The sequence below is a fragment of the Pelobates fuscus genome, chromosome 2 (assembly GCF_036172605.1).
Source record: "Pelobates fuscus isolate aPelFus1 chromosome 2, aPelFus1.pri, whole genome shotgun sequence".
Lineage (NCBI taxonomy): Eukaryota > Metazoa > Chordata > Amphibia > Anura > Pelobatidae > Pelobates > Pelobates fuscus.
The window spans coordinates 91,048,655-91,072,232 of NC_086318.1; the positions used below are offsets into that span (position 1 = coordinate 91,048,655).

The window sequence follows — 23,578 nt, forward strand, 5'->3', positions numbered from 1 at the left end:
CGCCTACCCAGACCTGGGACCCAACCCAAGTGGTGCCGTTTGTGCCTAGAAATGGAACCGGAAACACCGCGGCTCCCGACTGAGGAGGCAGACCACGACCCCAGATAGCTATGCCATGGAGCCCATTCGTATAAACGAAAGACTATGTGAAAGACTTTGGCTCCATGGCAATTGAACTGTATTTATGTGATCTGAGCGCCATTCAGTCATAATGTGCACTCAGATCTAAGCTATCTGGGGATATGTTGAATGTATATGTTTTATGCAATAGCTGCACAATTATATATTTTTATGTATTTTATTGTATTTTGCTACCATGTGGCTAATGGAGTTTTGCCTCTGTCCTTGGAGATAATTGGATTACTTCCCAATTATCTCCAGGATAGAAGACTCTGTGGAACTGGTTTTGGGCAGAAAAGCCATGCTTCATTTGGTCAAATAGGACTTTCCCTTAACTTTTTAACCCCTGAACCGATTGCCCTGATTTTTGAGTATGTGTATATTTCAAGCTGATTATGTAAATGTATGTTTTATGTTTGTGGCATGTATATTTTAGAAGTTATAAATATTGTGTAAAAATTGTATTCCTATGCCTGTGATAATGAGATTACCCATTGTGTTCAGTAATCATATCACAGGCAGAGGGGAGGATTTTGTGTGGGAGTGTCTGTGTGTATTGTACGGATTGATTGGTTGTTCTGTAAAACCCTGTGGGCTGTACTGTGTTTGTGGATTGGGAATAAAAGAGGCTGTATGTGCCAGTACAGTTAGTTCTGCTTGACCTCAAAACGAAGTGTCGTCTCGTTATTGGGGGAATTGGATTGTATGCTGATTGCCAGGAGTGTAAGCCGATTCTATGCTTTTCCTGTTCAGCTGTTTACAGCATTCACATGCTTGAGAGCATTTGAATGCTTCTCTAGTTCGGTGGTTGTGGTGTCTGCTAGAGCTTGGAGTCCTCAGGAAGCGCTAGGAGCATACTTCAACGGACGTGCCCAGTCGGGGTGCCCGTCGATCCGTTACAACTGTATCATATGCATAACGAAAATAAAGAATTAAAAAAATTAAAAAAGGAGGAAGGTATGTAGAAGAAGATAAAGGTCTAGCTGACAACCTCAATAAATATTTCTGTTCAGTATTTACAGATGAAAATGAAGGAAAGGAGCCTCAGTTAGAACAAAGTACAAAAAAGTAATTTTGATACATGTGAGTTTATAGAGGAAGAGGTTCTATTTCAACTGTCAAAAGTAAAGACAAATAAGTCAATGGGACCTGATGGAATACACCCCAAGTTATTAAAAGAGCTTAGTGGTGTACTAGCAAAACCATTAACAGATTTATTTAACCAATCATTGTTAACAGGAGTAGTCCCAGAAGATTGGAAGTTAGCAAATGTTGTGCCCATTCACAAGAAAGGTAGTAGGGAGGAGTCGGGCTACTATAGGTCAGTAAGCCTTACTTCAGTAGTGGGGGAAGTGATGGAAACCATGCTAAAGGATAGGATTGTTGAACATCTAAAATCACATGGATTTCAAGTTCAGATACAACATGGGTTTACTTCAGGGAGATCATGCCAAACTAATCTCATTGATTTTTTTTTTTGAAAATCTAAAATAATAGATCAGGGTGGTTGAATGGGTAAGGCAGTGGCTGGGTGACAGGCAACAGAGGGTTGTAGTCAATGGAGTATATTCGAAGCATGGGCTTGTCACTAGTGGGGTACCTCAGGGATCTGTACTTGGACCCATTCTCTTTGGTATTTTTATTAGGGATATTGCAAAAGGTCTTGATGGCAAGGTATGTCTTTTTGCTGATGATACGAAGATATGTAACAGGGTTGATGTTCCAGAAGAGATAAGCCAAATGGGAAATGATTTAGGTAAACTAGAAAAATGGTCAGAGTTGTGGCAACTGACATTTAATGTGGATAAGTGCAAAATGATGCATCTTGGACGTAAAAACCCAAGGGCAGAGTACAGAATATTTGATAGAGTCCTAACCTCAACATCTGATGAAAGGTATTTAGGAGTAATTATTTCAGATGACTTGAAGGTAGCCAGACAATGTAATAGAGCAGCAGGAAATGCTAGCAGAATGCTTGGTTGTATAGGGAGAGGTATTAGCAGTAGAAAGAGGGAAGTGCTCATGCCATTGTACAGAACACTGGTGAGACCTCACTTGGAGTATTGTACGCAGTACTGGAGACCGTATCTTCTGAAGGATATTGATACCTTAGAGAGAGTTCAAAGAAGGGCTACTAAACTGGTTCATGGATTGCAGGATAAAACTTACCAGGAAAGGTTAAAGGATCTTAACATGTATAGCTTGGAGGAAAGATGAGGCAGTGGGGATATGATAGAAACATTTAAACACATAAAGGGAATCAACACAGTAAAGTTGGAGACTATATTTAAAAGAAGAAAAACTACCACATCAAGAGGACAGTCTTAAATTAGAGGGGCAAAGGTTTAAAAATAATATCCGGAAGTATTACATTACTGAGAGGGTAGTGGATGCATGGAATAGCCTTCCAACTGAAGTGGTAGAGGTTAACACACCTATACATAAGGATACATGGCAGCGACCCTTGAATTATGGAAAAAATAATGTTAATAGGTTAACTGTTTGTGTTTAAGTACTGTAGGGGTTCATGTTTAGTGTAGTACAGTAACCAATGTTTAGTGTAGTTTAGATGTTCATATGAAGCCTTTACACTAAAATGGCAGCACTATGACAGATATGTCCCAGTGCTGCCTGAGCTTGGAGAATAGCTCACACTGGTCCCTATTTAGGAGGGACAGAACAGTCCCCCTTTTGGGCCTAAATCCACCTGTCAGACAATCACACTCACAACATGGAGCTCCTTGAAAAGAATAACAGAGCTTCACAGCAATAATACAGTATTGGGTCTGTAAATAAAGGATTTCTCTTGTTCTAAATTGCATTTCAGTTGCATAAATTGTTATTGGTAAGCAACTTAACATTTTCCAACACAGCTCTGCAACTGGCCACAGCCCCAAAATGAAAGTGTCCCTCTTTGTCCATTTGAAAGTTGAGACTTACAGTACTGATCAGCAGCTGTTTCAGCTGCTGGCAATACAACAACAGCAAGTGCTGCTTGAGATGGTAACTCCCACCAATCTCAGACAGACAGCATATCTGTTCTACCAGTGTTTAGGGTCCCCAGCTACATGGAAGGAATCTGTAACATGACCTATTCTGTATTTATACTTTGAGACAGGGCTTTAGCTGGACATTTGTCAAAACAAGGGGGTAAGGGAGAGCCACTGGGTGCTTTGCAAAGGAAACTTTCCACAATTTAAAAGGAACTCTATAGGTTAATTATTAAAAAAAAAAAAAAAAAGCATAACGACCCCCCCCAGATTTTCTGCTCATCATTTGATTGCATCTCATTTCTCCCTTTGCTATCTCCCTGCTTGCTGTATTTCAGCCAGTCTGTCCACCAGTGGCCATGCTCCAGTGATACTCTATGAGAATCAGTAATGCCTTAGTGGGTGTGCCTGACCTTCACTCAGCTCAACACATGCCCACAATGCCTGCCCAAGCCTACTCAGAGTCCACAGCATTCAGACTCTAGAATTTACAAACAAACCACGTCTCAAACATGCTTTTACTCAACACATTAGGTAGTCTAGTGTCATATGTTTATTATAAATATAAAGCGACCTATAGAGCTTTGTGTTCTCTCTGTCAAGGTTGAATAACAGGGGCTGGAGGGGGAAGGGGTTAACAGTGGGTAGTGAGGTTGGCTGACAGGGGAGGGGTGTGGGTAGTGAGGTTGGCTGACAGGGGAGAGATTAACAGTGGGTAGGAAAGTTGACTGACAGGGGCTGGCAGGAAAGGAGTCAACAATAGGTAGCGCGGGAGACGGCAGTGCAGTCTGCTTTCAGCATTCTTTACACTACAGAACAGTTACACCACTGAAAACAGCTAAACATGTTACAGCACTGATGGAAAACTACACATAATTGAAAGCAAAGAATCTAATCAAATGTATTTTTATATTACCTATAATTCAAGCTTAACTAGTTTAGCTGCCTGGAGTGCCCCTTTAAAAGGAAAATAAAAATGTTTGTATACATAAATTAGGGCAGAAAGTGTAGAGATGGCAGTTTAATACACTAAACTTAAAACGCAAAACGTGATCAGGAAACCTTTTTTCTTTTTTTTTATCTGATATTCATCGATGGACGTTCCCAAGCTTGTGTGCATCTGGTGTCATTTACTCTGAAAGTTCTTCACGGAGAGAAAGTATTTTCTCTCTGGTAGTGAAAGGATAGCCACATATCCATTTAAAATCTTCTGTGAGAACATTTGCTTCCAAAAAGTTCTAAATTGCTTATTGCATAGTTGTAGCAGTAGCAGGAGGTGTAGCTGAAAGTATTTAACATTAACATACCAGGTTTACCTAACTCAGCAGTAATATTTGTTCTTGGCAACAGACAATTTTCTTTTCTCTCTCTCTCTTTTTTTTTTTTTTTAAACCGGTGTACATTAATGGGCTGTTTCAAGCAAGTCAATGACTGAGCACCGATGGTTCATGCAGCAATGTTTTTATGCAGTCCACAGTTGGAGTGCAATTACCTTGTTTATAAGATGTTCTGTCACCACTTCTCGCAAACCTGTATAGAGTTTCTCCCCATGCTTGTGCAACACCATAGTATATGCATTTCTATACAGTTCTTCAAAACTTAGCCCACTGTTGTTCTTCCGCTGAATTTCTTGTATTGCATTTTTGAGGAGATCCCAAATGCTATTTACGTATTTCTCATCCATGGTCATCTAAAAGACAGAAGAAATTGAGAAACAAAACTTCAAAATCTCATAACATTCAACATATAAACAATATATATTTAAAATCTTATTTTGCTTTAGGAGGCCAGTGTTTGTGACTAAGTGGCTACTAAAAAAAACTGAACATACCCTATTTGCAATACCCTGGGTTGTCTACTATTGCAAATGGTATGCCATCATGGGGGTAATTTTCATTCCTGGGCTACCGAACGGTCTCAAAGGCAACCTGGCGAATTTTAATGTGAAAAAAACTGAAACGCCAGCTTTATATTTGACTCTATAACTTTTGAAAGCACCATAAAACCTGTACATGAGGGGTACTGTTATACTTGGGAGACTTCGCTGAACACAAATATTAGGGTTTCAAAACAGTAAAACGTATCACAACAATTATATCGTCAGTGTAAGTGCCATTTGTGTGTGAAAAACGCAAAAAATTTCACTGTCACTGACGACATCGTCGTAATACATTTTACTGTTTTGAAACACTAATATTTGTGTTCAGCGAAGTCTTCCGAGTAAAACAGTATCCCCCCTGTACCGGTTTTATGGTGTTTTGGAAAGTTAGAGGGTTAAATATAGTGCTAGAAAATTAAATTCCCTGAACTTTCGGCCTGGGTTGTCAGGCAGGTCCTGCAAATTGTAATTAATAAAATGACCTAATTATGTAAAATTATTACATAAATAAAGGTAGAATTAATATATATTATTTTTTTACATTATTTTTATTGATATATAGTGATCTATACGTATATACATATATAGAAATATATTATTTCATTGTACATGTATTTTTATTTCAATTTCAATTAATTTTAAAATACAGTTAGAACGAAATTACGCATGTATATATTTATCTATTTATTTTTGATTATTTTTTTATTTTTTTTAGCGTAGTTATATATTTATTTTTATTATACATAAATATATATCTAATGGATTATATATATTTAATCAATATCCTTGTATGTGTATTTGAGATATAGATATATAATTATGTATATATTAATATTAAAATACACAGACAGTGTGTGTATATATATATATATATATATATATATATATATATATATATAATCTAAGTATATATTTAATTTTACACTGTTTTAACATGTTTTATTTTATTTTCAGGCAGCAGGGATAGTACCTGTCATTACAGGCACTCCCCCTGCTGGCAATGCTTTGGACGGCTATGCCGTCCATGTGATCGTGGACCTCGTGATCACATGGCCCAGGGGGACCGAAGAGGACAGAGGGGGACTCCCAGGTAAGTCCCCATACCGCGAATGCCGGCGACGGGGTAAGTACAAAAGATCGCAGGGTGTTCTATGCCGCCCTGCGGCATTTAGAGCCATTTAAATAAGGGCGGCATAGAATGCCCTGCAGTCTTAAGGGGTTAAATATAAATTAAAACAATACCATGGCTCAGTAACAAACAGATGAAGGGAAACAAGACGACTAGCTGCGTTTGGCAGCACAGGAAAAACAAGATCGCAAATCTGCTTCTTCCAAGTACTGCTAATAGGTAACTTCGACAACTCATTCTAACAGATGGCTGATTTCTATTCAATCTGAGGCTGTGTTAGACCTGAATATACAAATCTAAGCTGGCTACATGCACTGCATTTCCCTCTGAATTATTGGGCATTGAAACATAATCATAACAAAGAACAAATCCCTCCAGCAATATTGGCATTTAGAGAAAGAATCTGATTAGAAAGCATTGTGTCTTTTTGCCGTCTTCATCAAGCTTCAGCATGGCTACTATTAGGGATCACACAGATAAATGCAAACAGCTTTTAACCCCTTAAGGACACATGACATGTATGACATGTCATGATTCCCTTTTATTCCAGAAGTTTGGTCCTTAAGGGGTTAAAGGAATACAACTTTACATTACTTGCTGTTTAACAGCATGAAAAAGAGCAAAAAGCGCAATGCTTGGCAAATTGAGGATTTAATGTTTATTAAAAAAAACATTATAGGCACCCAGTGACCCTGTAAAACATTACCGTTTCAGAGAAATTGCAATAATTATATAACAGGGTTAAGCGTTTTCTGCATTTACATGCAGTTTAACTTGGTGAAACGCTGGACATCCAGCATCTTCTAAATTCCCATTGGAAAGCACAGAGTCAGAGAGACACTTTAGTTTTAGGAATACAGAACTATTTCTAACACTATATAGTGCTCTTTTAAAAGGGGCACACTAAGCACTGTAACCATGACAACGCAATAGAGTGGTTATAGTGCCATCTCTTGTGATGAAGGGAATCGTTTCATACACCAGACTCCTTCCCTTCTCCCAGTATTGTCGATACAGCTTAAGTTGAAGATCTCATAACGCTTTACAAATGAACAGTGCAACCTTTTACAGCATTTATAACCTGTACTCTAGCGCACCTATTAACAATATGAGGTTATCAGAATGTCCCATATATCTGTGTGTTTGCTACTTATGTGCATTGTGGCAATTTGACTTTAATTTACCCAAAATTCAGCTCTGTATTTTATTGATGTAGATCTTGTAAATTCCTTTTGAACATTTGGTTATAATTTCCTGAAATGCAGCATATTAATTTCGCAGCAACCGAACGACGAAGATGTCAAACGCATCGTATCATGTGACCACACCGGACAATGGTGGTGGTGGACTCAAACGTAATCTCATCTAATACAATAGTTTCCCATTTGAAAGCACTGGGAGGATATTGCGCATGCAAGACAAAACGCCATGCTGCGCCAAATCAGTTGCAAATTGAATCAATGCATCTCTATGGGGAGCATTTAGCATCTCCATGTACACTCTGAAGAGGCAGTGTTTACGATAAAAAGCCTGCAAATACAGGCTATGAACACCAGAACCACTAAATTGAGCTGTAGATGTTCTGGTGACTAGAGAGAGTATCCCTTTAAACAGGAAGCAGAAATTTAAAAATTAAACACACACACTTTATATTTAATTTATTTTTTTCATATTATATTCAGTGACACACAGGCACCTTCTATATAAAGCAAGGCGTTTAGAAAGCGTATGTTAGATTTTCTAAAACATTCTGTTAAAGGAAAACTACAAGCAGTCAGAACAGTTTGGCAGGATGCACACAAGCTACATCCAGTTTTCTCCTAAAGATGTTCCTACAGAGTAAAAAGCAGGACAGGACCCAGAAATTGGGACCAAACCTGCTGAAAGCTAGACATAAGTAGTAGCCAATATTGTCTACACAATTTCAAAGTGAAATGTGAATTTCTAAAACTTACATATTTTGAAATAAGCACTTTAAAAAAAAAAGAAAAAAAAAAAAAAAAAGAGCCCAACATTGGGGGCCGGGGCCTGACAGCCGACCAAGGCAGCCACATGCAACAGGGGCTCCTCAATAGAATCCCAAATTAGGGCAATTTCAAGAGTCCCTTACCCAGTTCATCGGCAGCAAACCGGCTTTTTGAGCTTCCATTAGCCAGTATTACGGACTGGCCAAGTTTGGGAGGCCTAGCTTTGTACAGCCGCTACTGTAAGCCTCGGCGGCCTACCACTGCATGTGAGCCGGAGGGGACAGCCATGCCTCCAACTCTTACAGATCAACTCATTTCTGAGCCCTGTCCCCCCTCCATTTGGACCGGCAGGGGTCATCCCGGTCCCAACTGGGGAGTTAACCTGCTCCTAGCTAAGAGTCACATAGTTACAGTTGAACAGCGGATCCAAGCTGAGCACACTGAGCACTTGAGGCCTGCATTCCAAGATGGCCATCGAAGCAGATTTGCAACTCAGGCCCTCCATGAGGAACGGACAGAACGGGCCTTTGAGCAGTTCTGGGAGCAATTCTGGGCCAAGGTGCATCGAAGGGCAGAAGAATCAGCAGGGACTGATGGTCCTCGGCAAGCGTTTCTTGGAAGAGTTCCCAAGCGGGGCATATCTTGGTCCACACTACCGCAATGCTGAAATTGAAGGGGCAGAGAAAGAGGCAGAGAGGGCCTCGACAAAGAAGACGCAGATCAGCAACGAGCCTACACTCAGTCCATCAGGGGACGAATCTCTAGACAAAGCTCACACAGTTGCGGCACCAACTCCCATCCCCCCCCAGCTGTCCTCGCTGCCAAGTTCCTATCTTGCTGAACTCCTACCTCCACACTGCTTCTGAGTTCCGTTTCCTCGGTCAAGAACCGTGAGTTTTTCCCCCCAAAAGGGAACCGCATTCGGCTGGCGCACGGCGTTCATTCACACGAATCGACTCATTCATACCATTCATTCATACATACTTGCCTCTTTGTTCAGTGCTACGCATAGTGGTCGGCTTTAATCCGAATCACTATACCCTACATTACTACCATTCTGTCCCCTAGCAGTCATATTCATGATGAGACTATTATACAGTACTGTTTGATGTGAGACAATTATACAGTAATGTTACAGGTTATGTTACCATATTCGCTTCCACTTATTCTTAGATTCTACTGCTCCCAAATCTGCCGTTACATTACGATGTTTTAGTAGTTACTATGAATATGTTGCGTGGTGCGTTCTTACTACTTAGTAAGAACAACAACATGTTAGAGGGAAAATAACTATCACTTTTACGTAGTGTACTACTCTAGGCCGGCAGCTCGTATGTATATGATAAGTAAGAATTTTTTATGTGCAGTTGTTTTCACGTTGGGTCAAATTACAGCCCGTATTGGTCCCCCTCACTGTACTGGCAATACAGTTGCTTAAAACTAAAATGTCATATTGTTCTCCCCATACTCAGGGTACGTACGGACAAGTTCCTTGCACACAATTAAGCATGCAGATCCATTCCATATCAAACTTCTAAAACCTCTGCGCCCAAATATAATACATTTTCTGATTTATTCATTTATTTTGCAGTTACATTATACTCCCACTAGTATGTTCATCCGGCCTGTCCATCATAACATAGTAACAGTAGTCTCCTCGTCAGTCATCATCGCTGGGTCAAACATGCTACCACATAACTATGCAAGTAACGCACCTCCCCTGCAAGCCTCACTCCCAGGGAACCTTAATTTCCCCTCACTGCTTTCTCATATACCATGGCCTAGCTAGGCAAACTGGACCATATTTAGTGATAAATAGTATATATATATATATATATATATATATATATCTCAATCAAAGAATCTGTAGAACCAAAATTGCAGTCACCCATTCATGTCTATACCAAATCATAGGTTACGATCTCCATTACAGTCCTCCCCATAATTCTGTAGAACTCAAGGATCCTTACGCTACTCAATTGTACAGGTAGATATACATTTAGTTTCCTTGCTTTGTTCCTTGTACATATTCTTAGTTGGCTAGGAGTTAATTCTCACTTGCCCTCAGGTTACATATTAAGTATCCACATGACTACTGACCACATTACTACAGGCGAGTTTTACTCACAGTACATTACCCACCCAAGCCAGATCTTACCTCACCCTCCCATATTCTTTCATTAGATTCTCCAATATTTCATTCCTCTGTCTGAGAAACCATGGTACGTTTCAACCAATTCGTGCTGATCTTAAAACCCATCCTGTTCTCTGTTAGGGTAATGTCAACTGGCTGTTCTTTTGCTACTATGTCCATAACTAGCTGTAATATAATCAATTCCTGTGAGGCCAACACCAATCCTCACACGGAGGTAGTTGCGCCTCAGCCCAACGCATAGATAGCGCCCCACATCCAACTCTATTGGTTAACAGTTAGGGCCTCACTTCACATGTCCACTCATTTTGTTCCCACAACATTTTCGGTGGCTCCTGCCCACTCTGCCCTCATCATAGGCAGAGCAGGGCCTCATTTAACAGGTACAACAGTTGTCAGCTGACATTGATTCACAACTGCTGTCCATCCCTTCCCTCTCCTGTCCTTCACAGGCCATCTCCATATATAACTCTACTCTTACATCTGCCTTGAACACTGCAGCGCCACTCCAAACAAGCACCTCGAGGAGGACCCGCCCCCAACCATGGCATACTAAATCAACGCGCTACCTGCAAAGATGCTCCCGTTGTGCTGAACGCTCCTGGAGGAAGTCTCGTACACAATCAGACTTTCTCCATTATAGATTCATATTGTGTTCATACAGTGCAGCCCTTGCCCTTGCCAAACAGTCCTATTTTTCCGCTCTCATTAGTTCATGTTCCCGCAACCCCAGGCGTCTCTTTGACACCTTTAATTCTCTTCTTCGCCCTGCTGTGGCCACCCCCAAAACTAACCTTACTGCTGATAACTTTGCATGTTACTTCACTGACAAGATTGAACAGCTAAGGAAAGAATTCTCCCCTCCTTGCCTTTCTGTTTCTCAATCACACATAGATCATGCCTTTCCTACCCTTCAGACATTCTCCCCAGCTACTGACCAAGAGGTGGCTGCTCTTCTTTGCTCCTCTCGCCCCACCACTTGCCCGCTCGATCCTGTCCCATCTCACCTTATTAGATCTCTCTCCACTTGTCTCGTGCCTTCTCTAACACACATCTTCAACTGCTCGCTCTCTTCTGGCATCGTCCCTGCTGACCTTAAACATGCCACTGTAGTACCTATACTAAAAAAACCATCCCTCGACCCATCCACCCCCTCTAACTACCGTCCCATATCCCTGCTCCCTTTTTCCTCAAAAGCTTCTGGAAAGACATGTCTTTACCCGTGTGTCTCATTTCCTCCATTCCAACTCTCTCCTTGACCCCCTTCAATCTGGCTTCCGCCCTCTCCACTCTACAGAGACTGCCCTTATCAAAGTTACTAACGACCTAATCACAGCTAAATACAAAGGCCACTACTCCATACTAATTCTTCTTGACCTCTCAGCGGCCTTTGACACCGTTGATCATGCCCTCCTTCTTCAAACTCTTCAATCACTTAGTCTCTGTGACTCTGTCCTCTCATGGTTTTCCTCTTATCTCTCCCAACGCTCATTCAGTGTCTCCTTTTCTAATGATACCTCCTCCCCTTGCCCTGTCTCGGTTGGAGTTCCCCAAGGCTCCGTCCTTGGTCCCCTTCTATTTTCTCTTTATACTGCCTCTCTTGGCAAACTTATCACCTCTTTTGGATTTCACTACCACCTGTACGCTGATGACACCCAGCTATATCTCTCCTCCCCGGACCTCTCCCCTGCCGTCCTGCAACGTGTCACTGCTTGCCTTTCTTCCATCTCTGACTGGATGTCCTCCCGCTTTTTGAAACTCAATCTCTCAAAAACTGAGCTCCTTGTCTTTCCTCCTCCTAATACTGATCCTCCTCTTTCGCTCTCCCTCCAAGTTTGTGGTACCAACATCAGTCCATCCTTGCAAGCGCGCTGTCTTGGCGTCATACTTGACTCTGGTCTCACCTTTGAGCCTCACATCCAGCATGTTGCCAAATCCTGTAGATTCCATCTTAAAAACATAGCCCGCATCCGCCCCTTTCTTGCACCAGATACTACCAAGGAGCTTGTCCATGCTCTAGTAATTTCCCACATGGATTATTGTAACCCTCTCCTGATTGGTCTTCCCAATAGCCGTACTGCACCTTTACAGTCCGTAATGAATGCTGCTGCTAGATTGATTTTCCTCTCTAGTCGTTTCTCTCACACCTCACCCCTCTGCCAGTCCTTACATTGGCTTCCTGTATGCTATAGGAGTCAATTCAAGGTACTAACTCACACCTATAAAGCACTGAACAACTCTAGCCCCTCTTATATCTCCTCACAGATCCATAGGTATGTCCCTTCTCGGTCTCTCCGTTCTGCCCGTGACCACCTCCTGTCCGTTGTCCGCACTCGTACGGCCAACTCGCGCTTGCAGGACTTCTCACGGGCGGCTCCCTTCCTATGGAATAGCCTGCCTACCGCCATCAGACTCTCCCCTAGTCTTGCATCTTTTAAGAAGTGCCTTAAAACCCATCTCTTTAGGAAAGCTTATGGCCTCCAAGACTAACCCTTACCTCACATACCTGTCTCTTGCCCTCTCCTAAAGGGCAGCCCACCTTATTTGATTGTAAATTCCTGTCCTAATGTGTTTTACACCCCACCTCCTATAGAATGTAAGCTCGTTTGAGCAGGGTCCTCTTCAACCTATTGTTCCTGTAAGTTTATTTGTAATTGTCCTATTTATAGTTAAATCCCCTCTCATAATATTGTAAAGCGCTACGGAATCTGTTGGCGCTATATAAATGGCAATAATAAATAAATAATAAATAAAATAAATTTGCCATGTTCAGATAATTTCTTCACCTCTGGCCTTAGCTAGAGCCAGTTGACACAGGTGCATGCGCTGATCACAATTACTCATACTCCAATTTATGTTCTTAGCATGTCTCGGAACTAGACAAGGACTTTTCTATGCCAGATACCCCAGCCAGACCTTTCTTCCCCATCTGGTCCTAGCACCCCAACAGAGAATCTGGAATCAACTAGCCCTTGTTCCCTATGTTTCTAGACAATCCCAATTCTCACAGCTGAATTGCGGCACACTTAGGGATTCCATTCCTGGTCACAGCTTGCAAAGCCGAACTTTACAGACTTTTCATTGCTCATACCTGTACACCCTAGCCAGGTGTTAACTTACAACCCGACAAATACACTGAAATCAAGAGTTGATGTCATCCCTTCACCTCATCGTAGGGAAGAGCTAGATTTATACGTGAACAAGTTGGTGGAATAGGGGCGAAAGTACGGTAGTTTCTCGTTCAACTACCACAAGTCATTTCCGGCAAAGGCTGCGGCATCCCTTGCACAATTTAATAACCACACTGACTGGAGTAGGCTTGACACAGAATTGTTCTGTCATAATCTTGCCAGTCAAAAAATCCGTCTTGTGCCATATGCGCTTCTATCTCCCATTCCCCCAGCGTATGCCCAATGGATCCGAGCCCCCCTACCACTAGTCGTGCTTCCTCCGGTTCTTCCACTGCGGAATACAGAGGCTTTAAAGACAAATTGGGTAGACTTATAGTGTACCTGGGCAAAGCTCAAGTCTGCAACAATTTTAATTCAGGCAGTTGTGGATTTAGTGTGTGCAGCTTGCTGCACATCTGCTCCATTTGTTATAGGGCACACACCATAACTATGTGTACTAATAGTCTGTACCCAGTGGTGTATTTAGGATTTGTGCTGCTCTAGGCAGGACAGTGCTCGGTGGCGCCCCTCCCCCCCCTTAATTTAACATTTTCCCCACCCCTTCCAGTCCAGGCCGCACTTTGACTGACAGATGCACAAACTCACACACACAGACAGACATTACCACCACCACTCACCTTTTTTTTTATCCACCAAGCCTCCCTGGGAGAGCTGGAGTGGATTACTTACCTGTCCAGTGGGGCTGTTGCACGGACAGGCAGAGTAGGCGGCAAAGGAGCTTGGGTTTTCCTGCTCAGTTCCATCGCGCGCTGTTTAGTGATGCCGGGAGCCGGTCTGACTTCATATTCCGGCTCCCAACTTCATTAAGCGGCGTAGAGAGAGCTGAGCAGGAAGAGCTCAGGTGAGCATGCTTCCTCGCTGCGTGCCGCCAGCCTCTGGGGGGGGGGGGGGAGAAGAAGAGGAGGCTCAAAAGACCCCCAGCTCGAGACCCCCAGGACACGAGGCAAGCAAGGGATCTGCCTGAGCTTTTGCCACCTCCTGCAAAGTACCGCCCAAAGCAGATGCCTTGTTTGCCTCGTGTAAGTACCCTGTCTGTACCCAAAACAATTAACCGAAGTTTGCATTAACAACCTGGCATATTACCTACAGCACACCCTTCCCCCCACTTAGTTGACTTCCTGGTTAAAGGTTTCACTGACTGTTTCCACACTGGACTTGTAACACTCCCCACTGGTATTCACGAGTGTGGCGAAACCAACCTCGCCACTGGGCCCTGGAGAAGCCTGTTTGCTAGCCTCCTACCTACTGACTATGGCCCCTGTGTTATTTGGGGCATATTGTACTGTATATTGCTGCTACTAGCCCTTTTAACAGCATCTATGGACATATTGGGACTTTTGGGACTACTGTCCCTTTAAGACTGTGCTACATATTCTAGTGTACTGCCTGTAATATTATATGTGTATTTGTGTGTTAAGTTTAACCTGGGATATGTATGCAGCATTCATCTGATTGTTCGGTAGAATCACTCCATTCATTATATTGAGTGAAACTACCGAACAACCAGACCACCCAGGAATAAGTGTGCCTCCAATTACAGTTTGCAACAATGTTGCAAACGGGTAATTGGCAATCAGTGTAATGTATTCTTTGTCCTCTGGGTGGCCGCCATTCGGGAAACAAACACGTGGCGGCGGCCATCTTAAACTACCGAACAGCGGTGTTTTGCCGTCGAGTGTCTGGAACTAAAATCGGACACTTGACTAGGCAAACACCGCTGAGACCTCCATACTTCCAGAAATTCGTATAGAAACTACCGAATGACCCGCCGTTCGGTAGAAAGAACCCCACAAACAAGGGAATTAATTCAAACCCTCTCCAGGCTCTATAACACAGGCAATTCGCCTGTTTTCATTCCCTTGTTTGTGACCGACCGCAGGGCCAAAATGCATGGAACTGTTTTCGGATACTTTACCCATGCGGTCGGTCAAATCTTTGGAACCCCATATCTCACGAACCGTTCATCCGAATGACTTGAATTTTGAATATGTTGTCCCTCTGAATAAGGGCTATCCAGCGATGCTGGATTTAAAGGTGTACCCCCTGTTTTTGGGGTACATCCAGAACTTGGCTGGAAAAGTGTACCGGATAATTGGGTTTAATGTTATCTGAGGGGAGGGGATGTGTGGGCTGAACCATGTATGTGATTGGGTATTTTATGCCTCCCCCTGGGTGTGGACTGTATGTGTATTATTGTAATAAAAGCCAGGCTGGATGCGCCAGTCCAGAGTTCCTGTTTTACCCTCAAAGTGATGTGTCGTCTCATTATTGGGGGAAGGATTTATTGCCTGCTGTTCCAGTTGACTGCTAGGAGTACAAGCCTATTCGTATGGTTCCTATTCAATGGTCTACAGCATTCATATGCTTGGGAGAATTTAAAAGGTTTCTCGGATTCAGTGATTGTGGTGTCTGCCAGAGTGCTTGGAGTCCTCAGGAAGCACTAGGAGCATCCATTAACGGAGGTACTCAGTCGGGGTGCCAGGTGATCCGTTACAACGAGTGTCCAAACTAACAATCTGCCCTACTTGACCCCATCAGCACAGATGCATTACTCACAAAGGAGTTAGATAACAGGTTCATCATAGGCCCTTTCTCACAACCCCCCTTTTTTCATGCTGGCATACCAATCACATAGATATAGCCACAGGAAAGGTTAATAATAAGAGGCTAATTATCTATTTATTGGCTCCACATTCATTGTCTACCCCAAGCATCAACTCATTAATTCTCTCTGAGGAATGTTCCTTGCAATAGGTCACAGTGGATGATGCCATTCATGCCATACTGAAGGCAGTCGGAGCCTGGTCGTGGAAAACGGACATTTCCAACGCCTTCAAACTTTTACCTATACATCCATCCCTGTGGCACGTGCATGGCATGCTATGGACGAACAGGTATTCCTTGGCCACACGTTGGAGCCGAGAGTTGTCTAAAATTATTCAACGTGTTTTCCTACACGTCACGTTGGTTACTCCATTGCAAATGTCCATAAGTCTTACATTACCACATGACTGTCACAATAAAAAAAACTCAGTCCTTTCTACATTCACAAGACAACTGGTCACTTTTTAGCAATAAGGGTTCCGCTCTCAGGACAAAACAGTAGGCCATTCCACAAACCTTTTCCTAGGTATTCAAATAAACACAGTCATGTTACAAGCCAGTTACCATGGAGAAGGTACAGCATATCTGAGAGTCTGTGGAATTTTTCCTAACTAGGGGCACGTGTACTAGGGTGGAACTACAATCCTTACCAGGCCCGCTGACCTTTGAGATGAGAATTATTCCACAGGGTAGAGCTTTTATTTCCAGACCGCTGTGCCTTCTTCCTCTTATGGACAAGGGTACCATGTCCCTAGATACACATGCCAAGGCAGATATGAGCATATTGCTCAGATTTCTGTCTATTGGAATGAAAAGGCCCCTACCCCCCATCTCTGAATTTCCCTCATAGTATGGACCAATGCTGCAGCCCATACAGGGTTTGCAACTATCTTCGGTAACTCCTGGTTCAGAGATTCTTGGCCAGTCGAGACCCTTGGTCTACCCTCTTTCCACAATGCATCTGCACTATTTGAAGTCTACCCTATCGCGGATGCCTCTGAAGCCTGAGGGTATATATGGAAGAGGAAAGCAGTCAAATGCTTCTCCAACAATAAAGCAGCTTGCGACATTATCTAGAAAGGCAGTTCTTTATCTTTCACCATCACGAGACTAATTAGATAACAGCAGCTACATTACAACTACACATCACTTGCATACACATTCCAGGTGGCATCAATACAGCCGCTGACACATCTTCTCGCTCTATTTTTTTAGGATTTCTTCTAAACCCACCCAACAGCCAACATCAGTCCGGTCCACACTCCCTCATACCAAGACTTAATCCTGGACTAAAGTAGCCTCATGGCACACAGCAGGTATCTGGCCAGCTCTGCCCTCTCTACCAATACGTCACGGGCATACAATAGAGCATTCACTCTCTATTCTAAATACACTTCTGATTACTAGATCAGCAACACACACTCACTAGACTCCATAGCGGAGTTTCTCTCTTTTTGCCACCCTAGCACTAATTCTTTCATGTCAGCCTATCCGGTCAAAAATATACTCAAGGTAAAAAAACATTGGGACGAACCAACTACCACTACTAGACAATGATCACATCAAGACAAACCAGTTAGGTCCACCTACTGAAGTATGCTACTACCCCACGGGTAATCATTGATTGCCATTTAAATTACTGGTTCATATTGCGTATCACTTAGCAGGCTAAACCCAAATACGCCGCTACTCCTTCTACATGGCAAACCTCTCATCACTACCAAATTCATATTATACATTAGAACACCTTTCATAAGACTCGCTCTTAACCCCGTGGACTTTTCAGGTCACTCCTTGAGAATTGGAGCCGCTTCTTTGGCATCAAGTCACAATGTAACTGCTTATATCATAAAAGATTAGGGCAACTATTATATACTATATTTATAAGATTTAGCGTTGTAACGTTTATGTAATAAAGCTTACATATGTATATATCAACTTTTTGTCCTCTTATTACAGCCCTACCCCATACGTCGGTTCTAGCACACCACAAACTTGACTTGTGCGTACTACTACTTCTTGTTCATTATTATGGCTTATGTCCCCGACTACAAATATTAAGACGCAGCCTGTAATTGTGGGAGGGGATACCCAGCAATAAAAATTCAGGCCCCCTCCATTAAAGGGCAGTCACCGCTGGGTTCATCCCTTCCACCTCTCCCCTTTATTACAATTTAATTGGTGGGCCCTCTTATTCCAGGCCCACCCCATAGGTAGGTTCTGGCACACCACAACAGACTTGTGCTTACTACTACTTGCTCATTATTATGGCTTATGTCCCCAACTACAAATATAATTTATGACAAGAAATACTTGTTCATGTATGAATAAACACGATAAGTTTGTAGAGTTTCATTTACCCATTATACAGTGCTGTGGAATTTGTTACAGCTTGATAAAATCATATCGTATCCCAAACTCACTGCAGAATGAAATTCGCAAAACAGTTTTTTTAAAGGAACGCTACAGTTACCAGAACAACTACGACTCATTGTAGTTGTTCTCGTGAGTGTAGTCAGTCCCTGCAGGAATTTTATGTAAACACTATTTTCAGAGAAAAGGCAGTGTTTAAATTACTGCCCAAGGACACCTCCATTGGCCACTCATCTGAACTTTCCTCAGAGATGCATTGATTCAATGCATCTCTATGATGAGATGCTGACTGGCTTACCTGGTGTTTGGCCCTGTCCAAACTCGTTGCCTATGGGAAAGCATTGGCTAAGATCATTAATTCTGATGTCAGCCAAAGAGGCAAAATCAGAGGCGGGGCCAGGGCTGGCAGACCTCTGTGGTTCTGGAAAAAGTGTATGTTTTAACCCTTCCTAAAGGGGTATCAACCCAACTAAATAATGGTTTTAACACTATTGGGTCAGAATACATGTTTGTGTCCCTGACCCTATAATGTTCCTTTAAGTAACTGATCCAAGGACAAGCAATTTGTAAAGGCAACAAAAAAAAATAAAAAATAAAAGAATAGTATGTCCAAAATCATTCACAGCCATTTAATGTTTACACAATTAAAGTTTGATGAGAAAAAATAAATAAAAAAAATATGTGATCACTATTCAATCTTGGTAAAGAATAAAAAAAGGTTTATTATATATTGTTCCATGGGTCAATAAAAAGGTAACTAAACATATTAAGTGTTGAGCTAACAGGGATTAAATATTTTTAGGAGTTATTTTTTTCCTCTGAGAAACAACTTGCGTTGGTTAATTTCCCAAATGGATAAAAGGCTTAAGCACTAGGGTCTGGACAAGATTGTAAAGATTAAAGGGACACTATAGGCACCCAGGCTAGTTCATCTCATTGAAGAGGGCTGTGTATAGGGTCAAACAAGTTTTAGAGAAACAAATGTTTATATTGCAGGGTTAAGACTTCCTGCAGTTTCACAGATTTTGACTGCGTGAAATGGCGCTGACTTCTTCATTCTGTGCAACGGCAAGGCCTAAGGAGCACAAGGTGCTTTCTGCGCTTTAGGCTGCTCCCATCGTCTGACATCAGTGGAGGAGGCGCCCAAACCAGCACAAAGGATATTGATGCTGAAATCAGGTGTTTAAAGGAAGGGGTGGGGGGGGGGGGGTGTCCTGTGGGGCAGTGGGACACTATAGTGTTGGGGATACAGCTTTGTATTCCTAACACCATAGTGTTCTTTTAACATAACACATTTTCTTTTTAGTTTTTTAAATTAACAAAATTGTGAAGTTGCCATGGAATCTGGCATGGCTGATCAACAGGTGGTATTGTATTAAAACACTATTCATATAAACATAGAATGTGACGGCAGATAAGAACCATTTGGCCCATCTAGTCTGCCCAATTTTCTAAATACTTTCATTAGTCTCTGGCCTTATCTTATAGTTAGGGTAGCCTTATACCTATCCCACGCATGCTTAAACTCCTTTACTGTGTTAACCTCTATCACTTCAGCTAGAAGGCTATTCCATGCATCCACTACCCTCTCAGTAAAGTAACACTTCCTGATATTATATCCCTCCTTACTCAGTATGTCTGACAGAGTCTGCCGCTGTAGTCCCAAACAGCAATTGCTCACTACTGGGATAGTCAGAACCACCTGAAAATTGTCTGAAGAGTAATAACCTCAAGCTGGCTATTCTCTGGAGGTCTACTCCCACATGGCTAGTTAGATTCTGTCCCTTCCAACAGCCAACCATTATTCGCTGTGATACTGTAATCAGGCAACCAGTCTGTTCATAAGAAATTTCCCTACACTGGCAAAGATCAATGGGAGTTGTAACATTGCTCAACACCAATATCCAACTTCTAAAACTATCAACTGCATTACTATCAAGAGGTACACACAGAAGCATAACACCCACCTGTGTGAGGAGACTATAGCTGAGGAGCAGAGGATCAGGTGCCAGACAGATTCCCTTTGAGACTCAAAAATCAATTATAGCCATTGTGAGAAATCACATCAAGGAACACCAACATTTCCAGTTTTGTTAGTGGAGTTGTACAGATGTAATAAGCACCATCTCATGTCACCCTTTGATCACTTGTACACGTCTCCAAGGACATTATATATCTTCCACATAGTGTGGGAGCTAGGTCCGCATCAAATGCTACCCCTCCATAGAAATCCCTAGTGGGCCAGTCCAGGCCTGGTGAACAGAGATTTTGGACCACCAGCTCAAGTACAAATCCATACTGTGCTGAAGTAACAAAAGGCCCTGCACAATTCCTACAGTAATCTTCTAGCAAACGCAAATCCTGCTATTTTAAGCAGTATAGGGATGCATTACTGCAGGCTGCAGTCCCCACATATCAGTGTCCCAGTGCACAATTGCCCAACTTGCCAAGCCCTCCCATGGTGATGTGTTTAGGGCTAGGGCAGGAAACGTTTTGAACTCCAAATGTTGTGGACTAGATTTACCCTGATATTTTTCCAGCATTATGGCTGCAATAGCATTATAGGAGATGTAGTCCACAACATTCATAATCTGCCCCAGATTAGAGCCACCAGACGGTACGGAGGTGATCCATGCATTATTCCCGGTCTATTAAAATGCCATGCAGTTATTATTCCACAACACAATCTGCCCATTGACACAACAGGCAGATAACAAACCATGTGTGTTATTTGAGACAGATTTATGTCTCCAGTACCCCTTAAAGGCATTGTTTCCAATTACTATTATGTATGGTGGTACATACATTTCTCAGATTTTTGCGCAATTGTCTGTAACCGACAGTGCCACTTTATATAGCATAAATGGTCTTGTAAATACACTGTTCAATGTGTAAAAGCATCAGTGTCACTTGAGTTTTTTGGGGGTGTATTTTTATGGCACAAGGAGGATCTTTAATGAGCTTCCAATTATCTTACTTTTGCCATCAGCTTTAAAGAAAAAAATCATCATCACATTACACTTTATCTGTAGAGAATTCAACACTCTCTTTGGCAGACTCCAGTTTTGTGCTTGCAAACATACTTAAGAACATTCATAAGACACTCCTAGTAGCGGCAACTAAAATATGAAGATAACAGCACAGAGGGATGGCTTTCTGTAGGTGTATCACAATACTCTTTACCTGTAGTGGAAATTGTGCCAGGGGAAACTTAATATAATAAAACAAACAGAAATGAAGAGAGAGGGGGGGGATAAAAAAACAAAAACACACAACACAAACAAAACCCCACACTTTGTATTCAGCAGTTGGGATTAATAAGCAAGATAATGTTTTCAAGCAGCCTACAGCAGAGGCTGCTAAAAACGTCAAGCACTATTTAAAGGAGCACTTCATTTCAATTAAGTGATCTAGGTGCAGTGGCTCAGTAGTTTTGTAGAAACTGACATGTTTATATTGCAGGGATAAACACTCCATTACAGCCACTGGAGGTACTTCTGCAATAATAACATAGTGCAGCGTTTCCAAATTGGTGTTCCTTGAGAACAAAATTGGGGTTCTGAGGCAATTTGCCGATCGGGTGACCCATTAACTTAGGTCCACCTGATCGGTTTTGCTGAAATATAGGGGCCCAGTCATGGTCTTAAAATGGCCGTGGCGTCTGACCTGGCCCCTGTATTATTGGATGCTGGGAGGAGCCGACAGCGTGTCACTTCCTCCCAGACTTAGAACGCGCCAAGCAGGACAGAGAGAAGGCAGGAGAAGGGAGAGAGCAGTAGCCAGCAGCACTCCAACACCCAGTGCTTCAACAGCAGCACTCCAAGCAAATTACGCTCCTGCAGATGAAAGGTAATTTAAAGGAGGGTGACTGCAAATATAAATATTGTGACGTGTGTGTGTATCTGTGTCAATGTGCATATCTGAGTATCAATGTCTGTATCTGTGTCAATCTGTCAGTGTGAGTGTATGTGCCAGTGTGTGTAGCTGTTTGTGTATGTCAGTGTATTGGAGTATGTGTGCATCTTTGTGCCACTGTGTTTAAGTGTATACACACGTGTGTGTGTGTGTGTTTTTAATGTGCATGTATATCTATGTAAATGTACATACATCCCAGCAATCAAACACCAACAAAACATGCAAACACAAACATGACATACAAAGACACCCCTGAACTCCAACTCTAAAATTATATACCAACACTGCACACAAATGTACATCTGCATTAAAATCCAACACTACATCCAAACACCACTGCACGTGATTGTAAGCATAACAAACTCACCAGTGTATTAAAATGCTAAAATGATATACAAAACACCAACTCACACAGAAGCACATCTGCTCCCAAGTACTACAATCCGTTTATGTCCGTAGAAATTTGACAAATATATGAAACATTACGCTCTATTTAAAAAAGGTTTGTTCTACGGCGCTAGATTTTTTCTGGGGTTCCACAATGTTGGTACACTATGTCACTATGATTCAAGGATAAATCTGACTGCCATTCTGGGGTCAAGAAGGAATTTTTTGTCCTAGCTTGTTGCAAAATTGTGCTTCAAACTGGGGTTTTTTTTTTGTTTGTTTGGTTTTTTTTTTTATGCCTTTTGGATCAACAGCAAAAAACAGGTGTGAGGAAGGCTGAACTTGATGGACGCAAGTCTCTTTTCAGCTATCTAACTATGTAACTATGTAACTATGTAAAGTTCCATGTGAAAAATTTATTGGTAACCCCTGACCTAGTGAAACCCTCATGTGACCAAATGTTTCTCATAGGAAATGTGATAAGGATTCGATTAATAGCAGGGCACCCACCGCGCACAAGCACCTCATTCCGAATGCTCCTTTATGACGAGGGTTGGATAGGACATAAATCGTGGAAACAGCACCTTCACAATGACAGTGTAAAGCACAGCAAAAAAAAGGGTTTTTAAAAAAATAATTTCAACTTTTTAAAAAAGATGAGAGGGCATGAATCTAAATAGGAACTATGGCACTGTAGCGTTAGAAATACGGGTTTGTATTGCCAACGCTACAGTGTTCCTTTAAATACATTTGCTGCAAATTCCATAAGCATAATATATGGATTAAAAAGATAAAAAAACAAAAACAACAAAAAAACATTCAAATTAGAAGGCCAATGGGCTTCCACATTTTTGAATGTTAGGTCCACTTT

At 42.0% G+C, this 23,578-nt stretch overlaps 1 protein-coding gene across 2 annotated transcripts in view; it reads right to left on the minus strand.

Moving 5' to 3' along the window:
- Window positions 1–23,578, minus strand: part of CUL3 (cullin 3) — a 75,729-nt gene that overhangs the window by 38,746 nt on the left and 13,405 nt on the right. For both annotated transcript variants that reach the window (XM_063442463.1, XM_063442462.1), the window contains exon 2: window positions 4,603–4,800. In XM_063442463.1, the coding sequence (XP_063298533.1) occupies window positions 4,603–4,800 (198 nt within the window). The remainder of the gene's footprint in view (window positions 1–4,602; window positions 4,801–23,578) is intronic.